This window comes from Dreissena polymorpha, chromosome 10 (genome assembly GCF_020536995.1).
Source record: "Dreissena polymorpha isolate Duluth1 chromosome 10, UMN_Dpol_1.0, whole genome shotgun sequence".
In the NCBI taxonomy this organism is placed as follows: Eukaryota; Metazoa; Mollusca; class Bivalvia; order Myida; family Dreissenidae; genus Dreissena; species Dreissena polymorpha.
Window position 1 is genome coordinate 48,624,745 of NC_068364.1, and position 23,376 is coordinate 48,648,120.

General features: G+C 36.3%; 1 protein-coding gene across 3 annotated transcripts in view; it reads right to left on the bottom strand.

The window, feature by feature from the left end:
* LOC127847525 (anion exchange protein 2-like) overlaps nucleotides 1-23,376 on the bottom strand; it is a 317,475-nt gene that overhangs the window by 60,729 nt on the left and 233,370 nt on the right. For all 3 annotated transcript variants that reach the window (XM_052379532.1, XM_052379530.1, XM_052379531.1), the window contains 7 exons: nucleotides 19,860-20,298; nucleotides 16,133-16,345; nucleotides 14,635-14,652; nucleotides 9,054-9,083; nucleotides 5,422-5,549; nucleotides 3,638-3,762; nucleotides 2,375-2,544 (listed from right to left, as the gene is read on the bottom strand). In XM_052379532.1, coding sequence (XP_052235492.1) covers nucleotides 2,375-2,544; nucleotides 3,638-3,762; nucleotides 5,422-5,549; nucleotides 9,054-9,083; nucleotides 14,635-14,652; nucleotides 16,133-16,345; nucleotides 19,860-20,298 — 1,123 coding nt within the window. The remainder of the gene's footprint in view (nucleotides 1-2,374; nucleotides 2,545-3,637; nucleotides 3,763-5,421; nucleotides 5,550-9,053; nucleotides 9,084-14,634; nucleotides 14,653-16,132; nucleotides 16,346-19,859; nucleotides 20,299-23,376) is intronic.

Genomic DNA, 23,376 nt, shown 5'->3' on the forward strand with positions numbered 1-23,376 from the left:
TATATACACTCATTTAATAGCCTTACCCTCATCACCTGTGTCACTATTGAGAAACAAAAACAAACAGCATTAACACTAACCCAAAAATGTAAAATAAAAAATATACAAAGCCACATTATAACACATACCGAACCAGTATTAATGAGTGTCTCAACAAATATACACCAAACATAAAAACATGGCCTTGTGACGTACTGAATATGGTGTGCAAATGTGTCTTGTTCTGAGAAAACTGGGCATAATGCATGTGCGTAAAGTGTCGTCCCAGATTAGCCTGTGCAGTCCGCACAGGCTAATCAGGGACGACACTTTCTGCTTTTATGTTATTTTTAGTTTCAAGGAAGTCCCTTCTTACCGAAAATCAAGTTTAAGCAGAAAGTGTTGTCCCTGATTAGCCTGTGCGGACTGCATAGGCTAATCTGGGACGGCACTTTACGCACATGCATTAGTCCCAGTTTTGTCAGAACAAGACACAAATAATGACAGGGAGGAAACTGATGTGATCCCATCTTTGGGCGTGTTCTTTATCATTTATCTTCTCTTTAGAAACCTATGTACTGTGTCTACCCAGCAAACGGACTTGAGAGCATTTCAATAAGTAGTAGGCTTTTGCTGCAATCAAGCTAGAATAAATAGGTTTAAACTGAAATAAACCTCAAACTGATCTATTTCAGCTATAATACCGGCACAGGGACCAAAACTTAGCTTGCATACTTGCAAAATGCCAGAGAGATTAAAAGATAGTGATTTGAAAAGAATACAGCTTGCAATTTTCCGCGAGTAGAAATTTCAGATTTTTCAAACCTGTTTTTCCATAAATCCTTTAAGTTTTGAGAGATAATTACTTTCTATAATCAAGATTCCCATTTTCAATATCAAAATCTTGCTTAAATTTAACAATTAAAGTGTTAAATAATTGCATAAACACATTTGGCCGCCATTGTTGTTGTTGTAAGATTCAAGGGAAGCTACTCTGATAAGAGCTATGGTTCGCTAGACGCTTGCGGCTAGTAAGCGTATCGGTGATTGCGACATTAAAAAAATATTTCCATCTGCACGATCAAAAACGTTCATCAATCATGGACAAGATAAAATTAAATTAAGATTAAAACATAAAATGAAAAGAAACACTGTTTGAAGGCTGCATTTAGCCTTGTAAATGGCAACTGGATTTCAAGCATATTTTAAACAATTTCGAGTTCCAAGTCACAATTGCTGAAGATTGAATGTGTCCATGCCTATAATTATTGAGATAACTGTTTTGTTCCAATGATTATGCTTTTTAAGTGGCCAACATATAATGCACAATTTTAAAAGCAATATGGTACAAGAAATGTATTGTTTTAAATAATAATAATAAAAAAATTGAAAATAAGCTTTACATTTTGCAAGTGAAAAAAAAAATCAACCTGCAAAAAAAAATGCAAGTGCCTTAATTGGTTAAATTCGGTCCTTGCGGCACACCCCTATCTTTATAACTGTACCCCAGCCAGTGTTTTTTTTTTTAAAGACAGCTCTTCAAATCTAAGTAAAAAATCATGGAATACATGATAATCCTCCCAAAACCACAAAATTGATGTAAAATCAAAAATACAAAGTTCATATGTATTTAAGAGCATACTATACTGGGATGGTTGTCTTCCAGACAAGGTATAATTTTAAATACACAACCATTTAATGAACATAGTTGCCTAACTAGAGCTTTGTCACAGACGTGACGTAAACCCCCACGTGCCGCATTGACACAGACTATTTTGCATGCTGTCTTCACAAAACAAGAGAACCTAATTTGAGGCCATTTTTAAGAATTATTATGCCATTATTATGTATGGCCATTTTGACCGTTGAACTCTTGAATTCTTTCGCATGACACGCCCTTCAATGACTCTGAACAAAATTAATGTACAGAGTCATTTTAAAATCTCACAATGAATGACATAGTTATGGCCCGGACAAGCTCATTTATGGCCATTTTTCACGTTTGAACTCCAAGTGTGACCTTGACCTTGGAGATACCGACGTTATTCTTTCGCATGACACATTGTCCAATGATTGTGAACAAATGTACCAAGTTATTTTAAAATCTAACGATAAATGACATAGTTATGATCCATACAAACTTTTGATTTAAAACACACTAAGTGACCCCGTGACCTAGTTTTTGACCCGGCATGACCCATATTCAAACTTGACCTAAATATCATCTATATACAACTTGTGACCAAGTTTGGTGAAGATCGGATGAAATTTTGGGACAGACAGACAGACGGACCGACAGACCGACATAGTGACTCCTATATAGCCCTTATTACCAATGGTAATGGGGGTATAAAACTATAAGTAACATCAACCTTGACTCGTTTAGTAATCTTACTGGCCATATCATCCAGGTCAGCAGACTGGAGTGTAGCCGCCTCATCGAGCTCTGTTACCGTGGGAACGCGACTGAGTGCGTCGGACATCTGCACCTCGCTACCACGAGTACGACGTCTCTGCAGGTCCTGACTGAGGTAGTTCTCATGGTGGCGATGACGATGCTTCGACCTGGTACATAGTAACCTGTTTATGTTTTTTAGTCCTAACCCTTTACCTCTTAGTTACGTATTTTTATGCATTTGAAGTTCCATAGAAAGTTAAATTAAACAAGACTATTGCCAAGCAATATATGTCCCCTACCAGCTCCACCATTGTCAGAATTTTTATTATTTTATTTGCTGCCATAGCAACCAGAATTTTTGACAAATGAAGAAAATGAAATGACGTGCATAATGTCCATATTGCCATCTGTCCAAGTTTCAAGTTTCATGATAATATGAAAAACTTTTAAAGTTATCGCAGGATCCAGAAAAGTGTGACAGACTTACAGACTGACAGACTTACAGAGCACAAACCATAAGTCCCCTCCAGTGAAACCGGTAGGGAACAACCGGTAGGGAACAATTAAAAACCTTTCTTACTAGATTCAAGTTTTAAAGGCTTCATTTCCAACCCAAAGATACTGATGATCAGCAAACAGCATAAATCCTGAACAGACTGCAAATTACTCGCAGGCTGTTCTGGTTTTATGCAGTTTGCACATAGCCATTTTCACTTTGCCTCTGAGTGGGAAAGGGTTAAATCTATTTTTAGCTCTGGTAACCTATATTCCAAGCAGAAAAAAATGGTTTCAACAGCTGGTTTGAACAGCTTTAAAAAATTTGCTAAGCAATTTAGGAGATGTTATTTGAGTGGAAAATTGAACTACCAAGCATCGAATCCTAAAGTGTCATCACTGACTAGCCTTTGCAGACTGGACAGACTAATATGTGATTTACATTTTTAAATTCACTTAAAACTTTATTCTTAAAGCCATATATAAACATAGTAAATGTGGCAATTATCGATACTGTTATATGTTTCACTGTGAAATAACATCATTATTTTGACATGTCATTCTGTGAAATGACATCATTATTTGTACATCATGTCATTCTGTGATATGACCTCATTATTTTTACATCATGTTTCACTATGAAATGACATCATAATTTTGACATCATGTTTCACTGTGAAATGACATCATCATTTTGACATCATGTTTCACTGTGAAATCATCATTGTGACATCATGTCATACATATTAGTATTTGAAGCTTCACCTTGACCTCTGGATGTGCGGTGATCCATGCTGACCGGCCCCTGTCGTGTGCGGGTAGAGATGCGAGTCATGGGCACTTGTCTCCGGCCCAGAGAAATCTTCCTCCGGGTAGCTTCCAACCGAGTGCTGGAGAGGATAATGGAGAACTATAGACCTTTCCAATCATTTTTTTACCTTTTTTTGCGTCCTGGACTCACAAAAAACTCTTGTTAAGCAAAGTTTCGAATTATGTGAGTCCCAAAAATGCATTGAAATTTCTCAAAAAAATAATATTGTTTAATATTTGGACTCATTATTTAAATTCAGGGACTATGTGAAAACCTGTAAAAATATCACTGCATTTACTGGAAAAAACGGGCTTAATTCATTGTAGCATATCTTATTCATCAAATAAAGCGATGAATAGTTTTGGCAGATAATGCAATAATATGTGTCTTGTTCTGTGAAAGCTGGTCATAATGCATGTGCGTAAAGTGTCGTCCCAGATTAGCCTGTGCAGTCCGCACAGGCTAATCAGGGACGACACTTTCTGCCTAAATTTGATTTTCGGTAAGGAGGGACTTCCTTGAAACTAAAAATACCATTAAAGCGGATTACGCACATGAATTAAGCCCAGTTTTTTTAGAACACGACACATATAATCCACAACTACATCAGTCAACAAGTTGGCTCCATTTTTATACCCTCCATATCATCACATCATGAATAAGATAGAGGATATTTGTTGGATTCGGTGGATTATCGATTTTAATTCACGAGTGATCATAGAAAATTATATTTTCACGAGTGTAGCCACAAGTGAAAATATATTTTTTCTATGATAACGAGTGAATTTAAATCGATATTCCACCAAAACCAACACATTTTCTTTTTATTTTATGCTTTTTGTCACCTTTTATATACATTGTTAAAGAGTTTAACTAAAGAATTTTGCTGGGATAATGACGTCATTTCGTCAAAAAAATGACGTCATTTCACAGTAAACAGTGAAAATTATCAGTTTTAATTCACTGATATTTCTCTATAAACCACCGGAAAGCATGAAATAAAATGCCATAATAGTGCAGGAAGATTATTGCATAAGAAGAAATAAGGACCATGATAAGCGTATTTTTAAAGAAAAATGTTTCATCAACATAATCAAAATCATGATCATAAACATCATCATCATCATTATTTTCACCAGCAGCAGCATGCTACACGAACATTTAACAACAATACTACAATTATGTTGAGACAATCACTTACTCAAGACTCACAATTATAAAGCTTCATTGTTATATTGTTGACCAACAAATGAACATCATTATTAAGTGCCTGTTTAGAACAAGACAACAAAATGAAAGCTACTTTTACCTGGCCGGATTAGAACAATGGATCATTTTCCTGCGTACATGGCAAAATAGACTAAACAACCAATTGTACAAGAGATTCCAAACAATGCAGTCTCAGAAACGCCCACCCCCTAAGTGAGAAGCAAACCAGACCCTTGAATGTATTCTCCAATTATGCAGAGACCACCAACCCCTGAGACACAATATATGCTTGGAACCTGTCAGCCTTCAGGAAAAGCTGGGAACCTGTCAGCTTGCTGGAGAAGCTGGGAACCTGTCAGTCTGCTGGAGACACTGGGAACCTGTCAGCCTTCTGGAGACGCTGGGAACCTGTCAGCCTTCAGTTGGAGGCTCTTCAGAGGATCACCGATTTCATCCTTCCCTTGGGGATCCAGAAGAACCAGATAATTGATTAATTATACAACTTCTTCCATAATGAAACCTCACCCACCTGTTTCAGGAGATGGCGTCGAACGTCATCGTCACCATCTTCATCATCGTCGCTGTTGTTGCTGTCGCTGCTGCTGTTGTGGAACTTGTTTTGCACGTCCTGAATATCACTGCCCTCCATCTCTTCGCCTAGAATAGGAAAATGAAATTTTTAAATGACAATCTCCTCTGACGCAAATCTTGCAAAAGAATCAGACGAAAAGACATAAATGAACTGCGCCCTCGGAAAACCAGGCTTGATGCACGAGTGTAAAGTCATCAAAATGAGGCTGTACTAGATTACGCTTTTCGCCTGGACTGGATTTTTGGTAAGAAGAGAAATCCTTTAAACAAAATATTCCATAAAAGAGGAAAGTGTCTTTCCTTATAAGCCTGTGCAGACTGCAGTTCACATGTTTGTATCCCCATTCATTTCTTAACTCATTTATTCATATTAAACAGTAGTATAATACATATTTCCATGTTTTAGAATATGGGGATAATTGATGAATGATTATTTTTATTTTTTATTTTTTTTACTTATGTTTTAACTCAGCCAAAATAAGTGAGCAGTAAGACTAATGATAATGTGAATATGAAACCCTGACAAATAAATGGATAAAATTATGTGTTTCATGAGCATTTATGACAAAATAAACATAGTATTTCCTTGACTTTTTGTAAAAAAAAAGACGATATACACAAAATATTCTGCTAACATAAATCCATACTAAGCATCTTTTTTTTTTATTTAAAATGAAATTTAGACCAACTGAAAGAATGTATATTTTTTCAATACCCCTCAAAGATGAGAAAGATGAGATTCTGGCAAAGCTGCAACTTCACACCCATAGAATAACAACTAGCTGTGCGCAGCTTCTACATTTAATTGCAATGCTTTGAGTACCCACCTAACATTGCAAAAGCAGCTACCACATTTTATGTTTGTTTTTGAAACCACTTTGTCTAGACAATGTTCTAAGGTTTAGAAGGTTGCCAAGGTTTAATGGATATGGTGTCTGCCTAGCGACAGGGAGGTCACATGGTGTCTGCCTAGCAACAGGGAGGTCACAGATTTAATCCCCATTGTGGGAGCATTCTTTAGATTTCCCTCACTCAAAAACACCAATTACTAGTTCTAGGCCCAGGAAACAGACTCGAGAACATTTCAAATAAGCCTTAGGCTTTCGATGCAATCCAGCTAAAATAAATCGGCTTAAACTAAACTAAATCATCTTAGAATGACCATGAGAGCCTTAATGTCCTCTATATAATTGTTCACTTGACCATTTCCCCCATAATAAGCAAAGTGAAAATGGCTTTTGCAACCAACACAAAACCAGAACAGCCTGCGAGTAACTCGCAGTCTGTTCAGGTTTTATGCTGTTTGCTGCTCATCGGTAACTAAGGTTTGGATATGAAGCCTTTAAAACTTGAAACTTAAATTAAATTTAACTTTCTAAGGGACTACATTAGCGTAAAAATATGTATCTGACAGTGCTTTCTACAAGATTTTTTTCAGGCGACCCGGAGCTTATAGGGGTGGTTCCAAGCAGTTTGACCTCCCGACGTTGATTTAAAAAAAAAATTAACTAGTCAATTGACGTTCTGTGGTGTGTTATAACTCTAAGAAAAACAGTGTCAAAAGACGTCATTTGGTACGCTATGACTCTTTAAGACCCCCCCCCCCCCCAGCTATAAAGTCATTTATAAAGACATTTTTTAATAATTAATTTAAAACTTTCCCTAAAAGATAGTAAAGTCCTGACTCAAATGATTCCCCAATACATTCATGTCAACCCGACTCTATTACTGCATACTTATTACTTTTCAAGTTTCTATTGATTACCTAATAATCTCATTTTTATAAGCACTTTCTGGTAAATATTGACGGTAAAAGTGCTCAATATTTTCTTTTACAACAAACGTTGCCTAATTTTTCTGAAGTATCAACTAAATTTCGGCATAAATGACTCTTTATAGATTTGATGAAATATTGCCATTGAGTATGCGTAAATCGCTTGTCGTGGTGTGTGCTTGTTAATACACCCCTCCCTTACACCCAAGCTTTCAATGCTTATGAAGCGACGCTGTACAGGCTGCATAATTTTCGCGCCCTTTTTATTGAGACGAAGGGTCAATTCGAAATAAATTATCACTGTTTATTTGAAGCAAGAATCTGTTCACGTAGAGTTAACATTTACATTTCGAAGTGGGTTTCCAATAACAAATTTAATTATGCTCATTTGAGACTTCAAGAAAACATTAACAGCGTAATGAATTCAACTATAATGTGTTCAAACGCTTTACAAGTTGAGTAAATGTTTTGACAGTATTATTCATGAAATGCACAACTTTCACGAGGATTACAGCCATCATCAGTCTTCTTAGTAACTGGCCAAGATTTATGTGGCAATAACATGTACGTCACGAGTCGTCTGCATGATTTAACTTAAGGTAGTGCCTGCCTATGATTGCTGTCGTTTATACAAAGCGTACGCTCTCATTGGCAAATATTGATTTTCCAATACAGGGACGCTCCGCCTTTAAGCAGGCTTTAGTTGGGTAAAGTGTTAGATGTAGTTGACAGAAGATCGTAAATTGGCTTTCAAAATTTTCGGCAAAGTCGATATCGCTTTGATCTTAAGAATGGCTAGTTGCAATAACGGCCGAAATACACTGATCAGAAAATTTCAGGCACCCCGCGGACTCTGATTTCTAAATACAAGCGCCGCGGTGAGGGACCGTTAAATGGCCTGTGGAAAGCACTGTATCTAAGTGGTAAAGAGGTAAGGTTACTTCAGTAACAGGACAATGTCTTGATGTTGTAAGCTTTTGTTCAAATGTTAGCTAGGTCTTCTCAACTTAAATTGAATTAGAATACCAGTAATGAAAAGTCATGCATTCATTAATATAGTTTTTCTATGATGCTTAAAACAATATGGAACAAAGTAAACTTTTTGAAAAATTGAGCGGACATTGTTTGCGTAGACACCAAACGCTGCAGACATCCCCATGATACGCCATGTTTTTTTTATTAATGTTAACGACATTGTACAATAAATAACTGTCTCTAAGTCAAATATCTTATAAACTACATCAAAAACACAACATGTATGTCACAAAACAACAGTTATGAAACAGGACATAGACATGTTAATTTGTCAATAGTAATTTCCACAATGGTACAACTACAATATCTACAATAAACATCAGAATTAGTAACTATATATAAAATCCCACATGTTAAAATATAAAACAATACTGAATACATAGCTCCATATCCCATCCCCACTAAAAAAGTGACAGAGACTTTTTTTTGAATACTTTTTCTGTTTATAATGGGACCATTAATTAACCCATTCATGCCTAGCGTCCTGAAAAAAGGACATTGCAAACAGCGTAGACCCAGATGAGATGCCACATGATGCAGCGTCTCATCTGGGTCTACGCTGTTTGCTTAAAGGAATTGTAGTAAGAAATATTCTAAATATAGAAATAAATATACTAGACATCCCAAATTTTGGAAATAAATTGATCCAATTTAGAAGGATGGGAGAGTCCACTGGGCATAAATGGGTTAATCAAGCATGTGCTTTTGATCTGTGCAATGTAAATGTACAAGGGATACACAAGGTTTGATTATCAACTTACACCCATTGGTCATCTGAGAGCTGAAACTTCCTGCAAATTTTCAAAAAATGAAAAAATGAAATGATACAAGACAAATACAGGATCCATAACTCTAAAAGTAAACTGTTGATCATGCCAATGAAAAGAATGGTGAGCCACTTGAGCCACATCCTGCGCAGGCTGGTCTTATGCCATGTGCGGCCAGCGCATCTCCAGACCAGTCTGCGCAATCTGGTCAGGAGCTATCCAGTCCGCATGATCTTACTGCCCTGTTGCACAGGTTGTTTTGGAGCTACGCTTGCATGGCATGATCAGACTGCCCAGTTGCACAGGTTGTTTTGGAGCTACGCTGGCATGGCATGATCAGACTGCCCAGTTGCACAGGTTGTTTTGGAGCTACGCTGGCATGGCATGATCAGACTGCCCAGTTGCACGGGTTGTTTTGGAGCTACGCTGGCATGGCATAAGACTCATTCTCGCATTGTGCAGCTCACTTAATGATGAACTTCAAAGAAACTATTTACAGGTAGCATAATAGAACAAAAATTCCAAGACCAAAACAAGATTCATAACACTCAATAGAAATTATTGCTTATGTTAAATGAGACAGAAACCTGGAAACATTCAACCCTTTCCCACTCAGAAGCACAAGGAAAATTGCTAGGAGCAAACAGTATAAAACCAGAACAGCCTGCGAGTAACTCTCAGTCTGTTCAGGTTTTATGCTGTTTGCTGCTCATCAGTATCTAAGGGATGGAAATGAAGCCTTAAAAAACGTTGATCTAGTAAGAAAGGTCTTAAATGAAATTTAATGTATCAATGGACAACAAATGCGTGAAAATACCTATCCAAGTTGTAAGGGGTTAAAAATCAAGAAAGAAATCAAAGCAGGTTAACTCTTTCAGTGCTGTAACCGAATTTTAAAGGCCTATGCAAACAGTTTGGATCCAGATGAGATTCCACAGAACGTGGCGTCTCATCAGGATCCAAAATGTTTGCTATTCTGATAAAAGAAAATGCTAATTTTAGAAATTCAGCAGACAACATTTAAGCAGACGACAAATTTCCCAGCGTGCAAAGGGTTAACAAATCTACTTGATTTATATTGGCCAAATCATTATTATTAGTCCAATTACAATCAGCTGTTTTTTTAACTCGGTTGGTAAAAAAACATTCTTCAAAAGTGATTCACGCATACTAAATTTATTATTATATTAGTGGACTTGACTTAAATTAAGATATAAACTTATTACTTGTGTATCAAGATTGTCAGTTTGTTTGTTTAGAAATGTTTCTATTTTTATATTTTTTAGTTTTTCTAATTTAAAAAACTCTCTTTTTAATATCCTGCAAGCTTAGCAATATATGTACGATGATAAATAAGGACAACAATTATAATGGGATGAACAATTTAACCCTTTCAGTGCGGGAACCGAAGTTTAAAGGCCTTTGCAAACAGTTTGGATCCAGATGAGACGCCACAGAACTTGGCGTCTCATCTGGATCCAAACTGTTTGCTATTCTGATAGTATTCTTTGAAAAAAATGAAGAAAATGCTTATTTTACAAATTCAGCAGACGACATTTTAGCAGACGACAAATTTCCCAGCATGCAAAGGGTTAAGTGATCCACATGAATGACAGACAAGACTTAAGTTCAAAATTAAACCACACATTAACAAGGGCTGTTTGTAAAACATGCATGCCCCCCATATCGGCTGTCAGTTGTAGTGGCAGCAATTGTGTGAATACGTTTTTTGTCACTGTGACCTTGACCTTTGACCTAGTGACCTGAAAATCAATAGGGGTCATGTGCGAGTCATGATCAATGTACCTATGAAGTTTCATGATCCTAGGCGTAAGTGTTGTTGAGTTATCATCCGATAACCATTTTACTGGTTCGAGTCACCGTGACCTCTACCTTTGACCTAGTGACCTGAAAATTAATAGGGGTCATCTGCCAGTCATGATCAATGTACCTATGAAGTTTGATGATCCTAGGCGTAAGCTTTCTTGAGTTATCATCTGGAAACCATTTTACTGTGTCTAGTCACCGTGACCTTTACCTTTGACCTAGTGACCTGAAAATCAATAGGGGTCATCTGCGAGTCATGATCAATGTACCTATGAAGTTTCATGATCCTAGGCGTAAGCGTTTTTGAGTTATCACCAGGAAACCATTTTACCGGTTCGAGTCACAGTGACCTTGACTTTTGACCTAGTGACCTGAAAATCAATAGGGGTCATCTGCGAGTCATGATCAATGTACCTATCAAGTTTCATGATCCTAGGCGTAAGCGTTCTTGCGTTATCATCTGGAAACCATTTTGTGGACGGACGGACGGACCGACGGACGGACTGACCAACATGTGCAAAACAATATACCCCCTCTTCTTCGAAGGGGGGCATAAAAATGGTCAAGGATATATATTGGATGCAAAGTTTAATTTCGAATTTATCGAAGGAACTTGCTAAAAGAACAACATACTACAGGAAGAGTAAATATGACTTTGGTTTTGTTAATTTTGAAATTTTGCATGCAAAAAACTGTTTCACCAAAAACATGCTAATGAATATTTACCCTCAGTAACCAGTATCTTAATACCCGGTACATATTTAACGCATAACATATTTACTCATCCCTTGCACATATAGTTTTATAATGAAACTCCAAAACACGTGTACTCTTTTTAATTGAACTTTTTTTTATTCAAAAAGATAGCCATACTTACATTTAGGAATATATTTAGGAATATATTTATTCAGAACAAACTTAGTGAATTTGAATTTAAGCTCATTATCTGCAAAAGATTTTTGCTGTTGATATTTTAGAAAATATCTGAAAACTGGGCTCAATGCATGCGCGTAAAATGTTGTTCCAGATAAGCCTGTGCAGTCTGCACAGGCTAATCAGGGAGGACACTTTCCCGCCTCATCTGGATTTTCTTTAAATAAAAATTCCTTTAAACAGAAAATTCCTTTCAAGCAGCAAGTGTCGTCGCTGATCAACCTCTACAGACTGACACTTTGCACATGCATTAAACCCCATTTTCTCAGATTGCGCCTCATATACGTGTAATACAATAGGAAAATACCTTTCAATCTATAGATCGGATAAAACAGTTTAAGTTCCTGAAAGTTGAAGTATTGCCCACAAGACTTGGTAATAGAAGCTAGACTAGCCTTCGTACCCTACATTACCATTTATAACGCACAGTTTAAACCTTAAATTAGAATTTTAAACAGTTGTAAAAATATTTCAAATTGTAGCCACAGTGCAACAAACATAGAATGTAAATTCTTGTGAAAAAAAGGATTGAAAAGTAATCGTAGTTTATATATAAAGCATTTATTAAGCTCAAGCAATTGTTTTTAAACCAAAGTCTAAAGCAGTGGGTATTTTTTAACCATTTTGGGAATGGGGCAGGGTCCCTTTGGATTAGGAAAATTCGCGGTGTTTTGACTAAAATTGGGAAATTAGTGTTCTTGTTGTTTTACTAGCAAATGCTTTAAAACTGAGGTACATGTGTGTCCAATATTATATTTAATGTTGATCTTATATGGATGGGAGATGAACAAAATAATGAGATCTAAAAAAAAAAATAATTTTTTGTTGGGAATCACACATTAGGAATTTTTAGCTCCCATTTGGGAAAAATATATACTTTTTTCCATTGGGAATGGGTCTGGTTACCGAACCTCAATTGCAACAATAACAAACACTCCTGAGTCCATTTCCTGGGCCTAGAACCACTACTTGGGAGTCTTTGGGGGAGATAAATAAAGAATGCTCCAACAGTGGGGATCCAATCATTGACCTCCCAGTTGCTAGGCGGACACTATATCCATTACACCACTGCGACCATATGGAGAATTTGAAGATGTAGATGCTTTAAACATCAATAGAAACCACTGTAGACGATGAAGAAAGAACACATTAACTCAAAAGAAATATTAGTGCACTTTACAGGACTCTTCCTATTCTCCAGCAAATATCTTTTAACCCTTTGCATGCTGGGAACTTTGTCGTCTGCTTAAATGTCGTCTGCTGAATTTCTAAAATTAGCATTTTCTTAGATTTTTTTTCAAAGAATATTATCAGAATAGCAAACAGTTTGGATCCTGATGAGACGCCACGTTTTGTGGCATCTCATCTGGTTCCAAACTGTATGCACAGGCCTTTAAAATTCGGTTCCCGCACTGAAAGGGTCAAGTTTGTCAACATTAAAGCCCCATGTTACCTATCTTCATGATCCCAAAAACACATCATATTTTGAATACGAAATAACAGTGTTCCATTCAGTGACACTGATCAATGATTTAATCAAATGATCAACCAATTTTGAAACAGTTTTAACTCTTTCAGTGCTGGAACCGAATTTTGAAGGCCTTTGCAAACAGTTTGGATCCAGAAAAGACGCCACAGAACGTGGCGTCTCATCAGGATCCAAACTGTTTGCTATTCTGATAGTATTCTTTGAAAAAAATAAAGAAAATGCTAATTAAAAAAATTCAGCAGATGACATTTGAGCAGACGACAAATTTCCCAGCATGCAAAGGGTTAATTAAAAAACTTTTTTTTTTACATATAAATATTAGGTGGATGCTCAACGTGGTTGCGCGTTATACATGGTAAAGTATTGCATATATTAATGAAATAACTTATCTATAACAGGTTTTTAATTTGGTATATATTTTCAAATACAACAATCCACCAATCATACAAACTATAGAATAAACTGGTTATTTAATGAAAGCAGAGCAAAACCATTCAAATTTACATAAAGAACTAAGTCTGTGGCTTTTTATAAAACAATTTATTGTTATGTGACTACATTTCTATCATTTTAAGTATATTTAAAGAAAAAGCTATGATTCAATTTTTATTATAAAAATTAACCCAAGATCATTAAAGGGGCCTTTTCACAGATTTTGGCATTTTTTTAACTTATTCATTAAATGCTTTATATTGATAAATGTAAACATTGGATCGTAAAAGCTCCAGTAAAAAATCAAGAAAAAAAATAAAAAAAGGAAAAGAACATTGCCCGGAGCAGGTTTCGAACCAGTGACCCCTGGAGTCCTGCCAGAGTCCTGAAGTAAAAACGCTTTAACCTACTGAGCTATTCCGCCGAGTACACATTACAGACGTATTTTATACCTTATATAAGCAATCTTCGTAGTTTCACAAAATTTAACGACAAAAACAGAACTCTCCAAATTATTTAATCGTTTCGCGTTGCAACGCTTTATAATTTTTAGATTTTAAAATCGTCAAAAGATGCATATAATGGCTATATTAGAGCATGGTTAATGTTCAGTATTACTGTTTCCTCACAAATATCATAACTAAAACGAAAACTTACGAATCTGAAACAACTTTTTCCAATTTTGTCAATTTACCAAAGCGTGAAAAGATCCCTTTAAACCTGATTTTTAACCATTCAACCACAGTTGAGAGTTAAAATAAAATTTTGCTTAACAGTTTTGCTCTAAAAAACAGCGGACAAAATTTCGAGGGCTGAACGGAAAACTGCAGTATCTCCTTCTTTATTTAATATGAGTTACAACAGTCTTCCATTCACACCTCAACTATAGTTTACCTCGTAAATTGGGAACATCTGAAATTGTGGGTTTTTCATTAACTTAACTATGCCAGTGAAAAGCCTGTGATCTTGAACAACCTCTTGGAAATATTAACAAGAGCACCGCCTTGCGGGTGCAGACCGCTCATCTATTTTCTTTTTAAAGGTGAAGGGACTCTCATTTTTAATCACAAAGGAGGGTGGAGTGGAGTGAAGAGGGGTGTATAGTGTGGGGTGTAGACATATATTACATTATCTTCAAAATATGCGGGAAAAAAATGCAAAAAAAAAAAATTCGGGGGGGGGGGGGGGGGGGGGGGGGGGGGGTGCGATGGTTGGACGGTATTTCAAAAATGAAATAATAAAAATAAATATTTGTGTTTTTTAACCGTTTAAGAAAAAACATTGGGGGTGTGTGTGTGGGGGGGGTATAGTGTGTGGGTGTGGTGGTCATTTGTGAGATGATCTTATAAAAAAATAAAAAATAAAATTGGGGGTGGGGGGGATTCCGGGGTGGGGGGGAGGGGGGGAGGGCACGGGGGATGACCTAATTTTGAAGTCTGCCTAGATATTTTAAAGATAAACATTCTGGCTAAATTGCATGAAGTTTGAAGCATAAATGTGGCCTCTAGAGTGGTTACAAGATTATTTTTTTATTTAACCTAATGACCTTGTGGTTGGATGCCCATTAAGTTTTATTTGTCTCCCTTCAATACTTCCCAAATTATGTTCAGCACAAGAAGCAAGGCAGGCTGATGGACAAAAGGAAGGATGGACGGAAGGAATAAGCGACGATGTGATCACTGTATGCCTCCCAGCACAGACAAGAGCTGTGTTTGTGAAACACAATACCCCCTTCTGCTCTTTGAAGCCATATATTTGACATTTTACCTTGAAGGATGACGTTGACCTTCACCTTTCACCACTCAAAATGTTCAGCTCCATGAGATACACATGCATGAAAAATATCAAGTTGCTATCTTTAATATTGAAAAAGTTATGACCAAGGTTAAATTTTTGGGACAGACAGACAGACAGGCCAAAAACAATATACCCTCGATCATTTGATCCGGGGGCATAAAAACACAGGATATAAAGCAAGTTATATATTTAAGAAACAATATTATTGAACATAAACTGGTATGCACATATCTGAATACAAAATGTACATGTAGAGGATAAATGTTTAAAACTCACATTTTGATCAATAATGATAAACAAAATAGTATGGAAATATTAAGTTTATTATATCTTATGTAAATAAATAAGTTTTGCTACATATTTATGAAATGCAAACGTAGATCACACCACACGATTCATGACTACAAATCTCTCCCTACAAAAGTCAATAAGCAACATAATTTTAAAAAAGCCTAATTCCACACAAAAGCAACAAAAATAAACATCCCACCATACAGAAAAATCAACATTCTTAAAAACGCTAAAAATAATAAAAGTTTCACCAAACAGCAAAAGCAACATTTTTTAAAACACACAAACAAACCTATCATCTCACCTAACAGGAATTTCACTTTGTTTCCCGCCTGCTGCTGAAGGAATGACATGTTGTGGGCCTGTGGGATGGCCTCCCTTATCGACGTTGACACGAGTGGCCGACTGTCGTTGTTCAGGACGACAACTATGGGTGCATTCACGTCAATGCCAGGAAAGAGGCCCACGGAGGAGGCAGCAGACATAGCTGGGCTCGGGACGTCCTTAATTTCAGAGCCTTCAAGAGGAAAAATGTACATTCACTAGCCTACATTAACCCTTTGCATGCTGGGAAATTTGTCGTCTGCTAAAATGTCGTCTGCTGAATTTCTAAAATTAGCATTTTCTTTGATTTTTTTCAAAGAATTCTATCAGAATAGCAAACAGTTTGGGTCCTGATGAGACGCCACGTTCTGTGGCGTCTCATCTGGATCCAAACTGTTTGCAAAGGTCTTCAAAATTCGGTTCCAGCACTGAAAAGGTTAAGAGGAAATATATTATAATTAGTATTACCCTTTCCCACTTAGGCAATGGAAAATAAATACCTAGATTCTCATCCAAATTTTGGGGAAAATGGGGCGGGTGATTGGGTTTTATTTTTTATATTTCATTTTATGTGTCGGACCTATATGTAAGTAATGAAATGTTCACAAATTTTTTGGTTAACACCTATATGTATGTATGTTTGTAAAATTATATAGAATAAAAGAAACACATTATCAAAATTTGACTATTGTGTTTTATTTTACCCTTTTAATATCATGTTTAACATATTCTGACATTCAATAAAACATTGATTAAACAAAGTATTAAAGAAAATACAAATCTGTCACAGAACAGAATAAGATTTCCTATGCAGCCGACAGCTTGACTTACTGTAACATCGGATGACACGTGTGTCAATTCTAATTAAAGTCGGCAGACGAAGGCACAGACGATTTTGGGGTGGTAAACTTTCAATGATGGAGCTTGATCAAATGAACCACAAATGAACTAATCGTACAGGTCTGAGAGAGTTAAAGAGTTTTGTTGCTGTTCGCGCTTAATCACTAAAATTTCAGACGACTTTCGTGCGCCGTTTAAAAATCAATAAGCGTCTTGGAGAGATTGAGTTGCTGATTCGCACTTCGTTATTTTCGTACTTTCAGTCGTTTCATCCTCAGTATTTTGCGGCTCGAATTTTTTTATGGATTTTTTTTTTCAAATAAAAAACATTCGGGCGGGACGATTTTCCAGGGGCGGTGGGGATGAGATTCTAGGAATTTATTTTCTATGGCCTTAGATGCAAAGTGAAAATGGCTATGCGCAAACAGCATAAAACCGTAACAACCTGCGAGTAACTCGCAGTCTGTTAAGGTTTTATGCTGTTTGCTGCTCATCAGTATCTAAGGGTTGGTAATGAAGCTTTGAAAACTTGAATCTAGTCAGAAAGGTGTTTAATTAAAAGTAACTTTTTTAATTAAATGTAACTTTCTATGGGACTACAAATGCATCAAAGTACATACCTAAGTGGGAAAGAAATAATGGGTATAGATACATTTCAGCAACAAGGGACTACAGAGGGAACCTCACAACTTGAGAACCTTAAACTAAATTGAGGGTTGGCAAAAAGTTGTATCTTATAAGGAAATGTGAAGCAGTTACAATAGTTTCATGTGTAACCCTCGAAATGTGTTCAATTTCCTATTGAATATTTCAGAACTTGTCTCAGGTATTTGAGTTTTATTCATAGGGCAATAACAAGTGACTTGGACAACTTGGGGACTGTTTAATCTTAGCATGTGCGAAAGGAAAGTGTAAATTGTACAGTAATGCAGTTCAAGAAGGGTTTTACAAGTGCATGTATACTTAATTTGCATTGGAAAACTAGCGTAACCCCCTACTTAGGTGTATTGATTATTCAATGGAAATATTATTGTTGTTTGCTTTTGTTTTGTTTTTTAAATTAACACAAAAATGTGATCATTATTTTGATCCAAGAAAAATGAGCTCACAAATATTTTGCAATAGATGAGACAAATATTTTACTATGCTTTGATCCAAATTAAGACTGTATCTTTCAGAGAAATTAATGTTTTTTTAATTGGGTAATAACAATCATAATGCTATAATAAATTGATCAGATATTAGTCACACATCTTAAACTTGTAAAAAGCAATCTAAAAAAATTATCATTTTTTTTATAGCGCAAGCAGATTAGTCGCATTTTGCCCTAAATCCTACTTTTTTAAAATGAAGAGTAGGTTTTAGTTTTCATTTAACTTTGGGAAAGACAACATATTTTTAATAAAAGAACATTTATTTGTCATATTTCAACAACAACATACAAAAGTCAAGGACAATAACTTGTCCAGATTGTAGGAGCAAAATTCTGTCAAAAAAATGATCAAGTGATTGTTGCCTTATAATATTTGTAGTCTACAGCAAAAAAGCAAGTGTGAAGAATGTTAGACTGAAGGATACTTAGGAATTCAAGAGTTAACCTTTGGCTGATGCGTATGGAGCTGTAAAACATTTCTTGCCTTTTTAACAATGATCAACTGATGTAAGCACAATGATCAACTGATGTAAGCACAATGATCAACTGATGTAAGCACAATGATCAACTGATGTAAGTACAATGATCAACTGATGTAAGCACAATGATCAACTGATGTAAGCACAATGATCAACTGATGTAAGCACAATGATCAACTGATGTAAGTACAATGATCAACTGATGTAAGCACAATGATCAACTGATGTACGCACAATGATCAACTGATGTAAGCATAATGATCAACTGATGTAAGTACAATGATCAACTGATGTAAGTACAATGATCAACTGATGTAAGTACAATGATCAACTGATGTAAGTACAATGATCAACTGATGTAAGTACAATGATCAACTGATGTAAGTACAATGATCAACTGATGTAAGCACAATGATCAACTGATGTAAGTAAAATGATCAACTGATGTAAGCACAATGATCAACTGATGTTAGTACAATGATCAACTGATGGAAGTACAATGATCAACTGATGGAAGTACAATGATCAACTGATGTAAGTACAACCTGATATTTTGAACAACTTTCATTTTCATTTGGTTATATCAACCAATTTTTTAGGCTTTTGTAAAGGTATTGACAAGTCAAAATGTGAGTGATCAATGGTATTATATAATTATTCATAAATAAACTCTTGAAAAAAAACTACTAGAAAAACTACTACATGTACCTCAATCTTTTTAACCCTTTCAGTGCTGGAACCGAATTTTTACGGCCTTTGCAAACAGTTTGGATCCAGATGAGACGCCACAGAACGTGGTGTCTCATCAGGATTCAAACTGTTTGCTTTTCTGATAGTATTCTTTGAAAAAAATCGAAGAAAATGCTAATTTTAGAAATTCAGCAGATGACATTTTAGCAGACGAAAAATTTCCCAGCATGCAAAGGGTTAAACTCATCAACATTCTTTTCATCAAAACAGTAGCATCTCTCATCTCTCTTTCTAAATAAGGTCCAAGGTACACCAATTATTGACCTGATCCATAGTTTTTGACTCCACATGACCAATGATGTATGTTAAATTAAATTAAGAAATTTTGAACTTTGCAGACAAAAAATTTGTATTGCCAATGTTTCATCTGTTTAAGTCGAAGTGCCTGTAAAATTACTTTTAGAAATACATAAAAAAAAATACAGCATCATATCTTTCTTTATGTTTATGTGCCATGTAAGAAAAGATTGAGATCAGCAACTTACCAATGTAAAATAGCCCCGGTGCAATACTTGGGTCTGATTTGTTGCTGTCTGCATCCCCTATTGTCCATGGCAACCTCAGATGACTGTTATCAAATGACCCTCCATCGGCTGGCCTCTCTGTAACAGGCACTGCTATTGGCTCATTACTTGCCGGTGCAACATCGCTTTCTATTGGTTGAGAGCCATGCCCATTTGGCACAACCAGATCTTCTGTTCTGGATAGATCCGTCTCAGAGATGTACAATTCATTGTTTTTCTCTAATTTATCAAGTTCAGCCTCGTAATCCACAACGTGTTCTCTCTCAGCATTTCCCAGAAGATGAGATGATTCATCCTCTTCCTCCCCCTCCCCTTCTTCATTTTCATCATCATATTCATCGTTATCATTTTCATCTCCATCATTTTCTGATTCGTAGCTGGACCTTGAGTCATCTGATTCCTGATAACATGACAGAAACACATAACAAATATTGAGCCTGCCTCTGCGATAACAGGGCTTAACCCTTCACCACTTAGATAAGTTTTTTGACGCATTCAATGTCCCTTAGAAAGTGACATTTAATGAAAGACCTTTCTTACTAGATTCAAGTTTTAAAGGCTTTATTTTCAACCCTTAGTTACTGATGAAAGCAAACAGCATTAAACCCGAACAGACTGCGACTTACTCGAGTTACTCGCAGGCTGTTCTTGTTTTATGCCGGTTGCAAAAGCCACGTTTACTTTGCTTCTTATGGGGGGAAGGCTTAATGGATGTGCAGAAAGTGGCAACCTATATTAGCCTTCCAGTGTGTTTTCTCATTCTAAATCAGGCCCAGTAATCTCCCTCATTCCCAATGGTAAAACCTGTACATTTTTCCAAAAATGGAAGCTCAAAATTCATCTCCCATCCATATGAATTCAACCTTTGTAAATATAATACTGAAAAACCCTGTTTTCTCAATTTTGAAGCATTTGTTAGCAAAACAACAACAACAATAATTTCCCAATTTTAGTCAAAACAACGCGAATTTTCCCAATCCAATGGGACCCGGCCCCATTCCCAAAATGGTGAAAAAACACAGCCTGTGTAGTCACCACAGGCTAATCAGGGATGACACTTTCTTCTTTAATTACATTTTTTTAAGAAGTATTTTCATAATGAAAAAAGCGGGAGAAAAGTGTCGTCCCTCATGAGCCTGCGCTGGCTGCACAGGCTAGCTGGCTGCACAGGCTTATGTGAGATGACACTTTAAACACATGCATTAAACCCACATTTTCCCACAGAGCGGCTCATATGGATTGAAAGTTAAGAACTAAACCAAAACTGAAATGTTTTCTAGTGTGACATATTTAGTAAGCTTACTCTACCAATTTTTTGGTTAAAATGTCATAGAGACAGGAAATTTAAGCATATGATAAACCTATAAACAATCATCAATTGAATTCAAAACAACATCTACTACCTCTGTAATTTATTTAACTTAATTAAATTATTAAACATAAATAAAAGAAATTAACTTTCCTAACATCAATAAACCGAAGTTCCTTGTGATATTTTGCATTTGTGCCAACAATATATCACAAAGTTATGGTCAAGACATTTTATGGCCAAACCTTGACCTGTGACCTCAAAGAGTGACCTTTACCTTTGAGGTCAAGAGAGACAGATGTTTTAACCCACACTCTGTCTTAGGATCATACGTGTGTACTGTTGCCTAATTATTTTCAAGTCCATCAATAAATGCCAAAGTTATGGCTGAGAACTAGCTGCTAGTTAGTGTATTTGTCCTTTGACCTCCAAGTTGGATCTTAACCTTTTTTTGAAGGTGAAAGACGGGTGTTACAAGCGAATGTTCTTGTACAATGGTTTACATATGGCAAACAAATCGCGAACCAAGACAGGACTTTTTTTACATACCCTTGAACAGACTTGCACATTTAGAAATACATTGTGTAGGCTCTGGGCCGCCTTTTTTGATGGACTGACGTACGGAGTGGATATATGCCTTCTTATGGAGGCATTTAAAGTTAAATACGAAAATGAACTATGCCTGAATTCGAATTTGGGAACTCTTAAGACAAGGCTAATGATTTATTCCTAGAAAACACAATCCCTATATGCTAACATCATGTTAGTAATACCCATATTTTCAAAAGTATGGAAGAAAATTAAGTGTTAAAAAGGCTTAATAATTTTTCAGTTAGACAGATGATTTTCAACAAACAGACAGATACATTAAACCTTTTTATACTCAGAAGTGTTCTTTTGCCAGCTTATTTTTAATACAATGTCTCGATTATCATTTTTTTATTCTATGTAAATTAGTTAAAATTCATTATTACCAGCCATTCACAAGTCCCTTAAAACACTCCTGCAGGGAAACTGGAGCCTAAAGTGTCCTCCCAGATAAGCCTGTGCAGTTGATGCAGGCTTAAATATAAGGGATGACACTTTCTGTTTTTATAGTATTTTTCCTTTAAAAGGAAGTATCCAGAGTGCACAGGCTAATCTGGGATAACACTTAACCCTTTGCATGCTGGGAAATTTGTCGTCTGCTAAAACAATTTTTTTTAGTAAAATTCATTTTAATTAGTAATTACTTACCTGATATCATATGCTTACTTATTCCGATAGGATCTTAATTTATCCGGAATTTTTCGTCCGAGGAATCCCACACTTTTCAGAAACCCGTCTAGTAGGACAGAGCGGTCACATTAGTAACCAAAACGGGACATTACCCAGAATCCACTCTTATTCCAATAAAAAATATGAAATATTAGACGAAGAGCGGGGTGGGAGGTGGGGCTTACCGATATCAGGTAAGTAATTACTAATTTAAATGAATTTTACTAAAAAAATTTGTTTTAATAGCTTAATTACGTTGCCTGATATCATATGCTGAATTTGCAGCTGAGGCGGGAAGGTTCGCGAAAATCTCCCCATCACAGCGGAACCCATATCTCGGGTTCTCAGCTAATCTTCGTTATTACGGTATTAACTTAATTCACGGATAAGCGTAATATACCTAAGCCGTAGAAGATACTACCGTTTGTGCAACCACAAGGGGGCCCAACAAATACAAGTTGTCCTGTTGGCACTCCAGAGAACGAAGATAAAAAGATGAAAAAGTAGTCTGATTCCTCCAGAAAGCAGCTTGAAGCACATCAGAGAGTGGGGTATGATTAATATATGCCCACAAAGCCGACATTGCTCGTAATTCATGCGGTCTAATCTTAAAAAGGGATGAATCCCTTGTAGAAAGAGAAGAGTAAGCCCTTTTTATAGTCGAGGCTACCCAACGGGAAATAGAAGCCGCAGACACATCGCCCCCCCCTTTTAATGGAATGAAGAGTCTCTTACGAGAACCTCGAATAGACTTAACTCTACTAAGATAGAACTTCAAAGACCTGACAGGGCAGAGGAGTCTATCTTCATCTTCATTACCACAAGTTCTAGAAAGACTTGGGACCTTGAAGGGTTTAGAAGCCATAGAGGGGAGTTGATTTTTAGCAAGGAATCCTGGCTGACACAACAAGG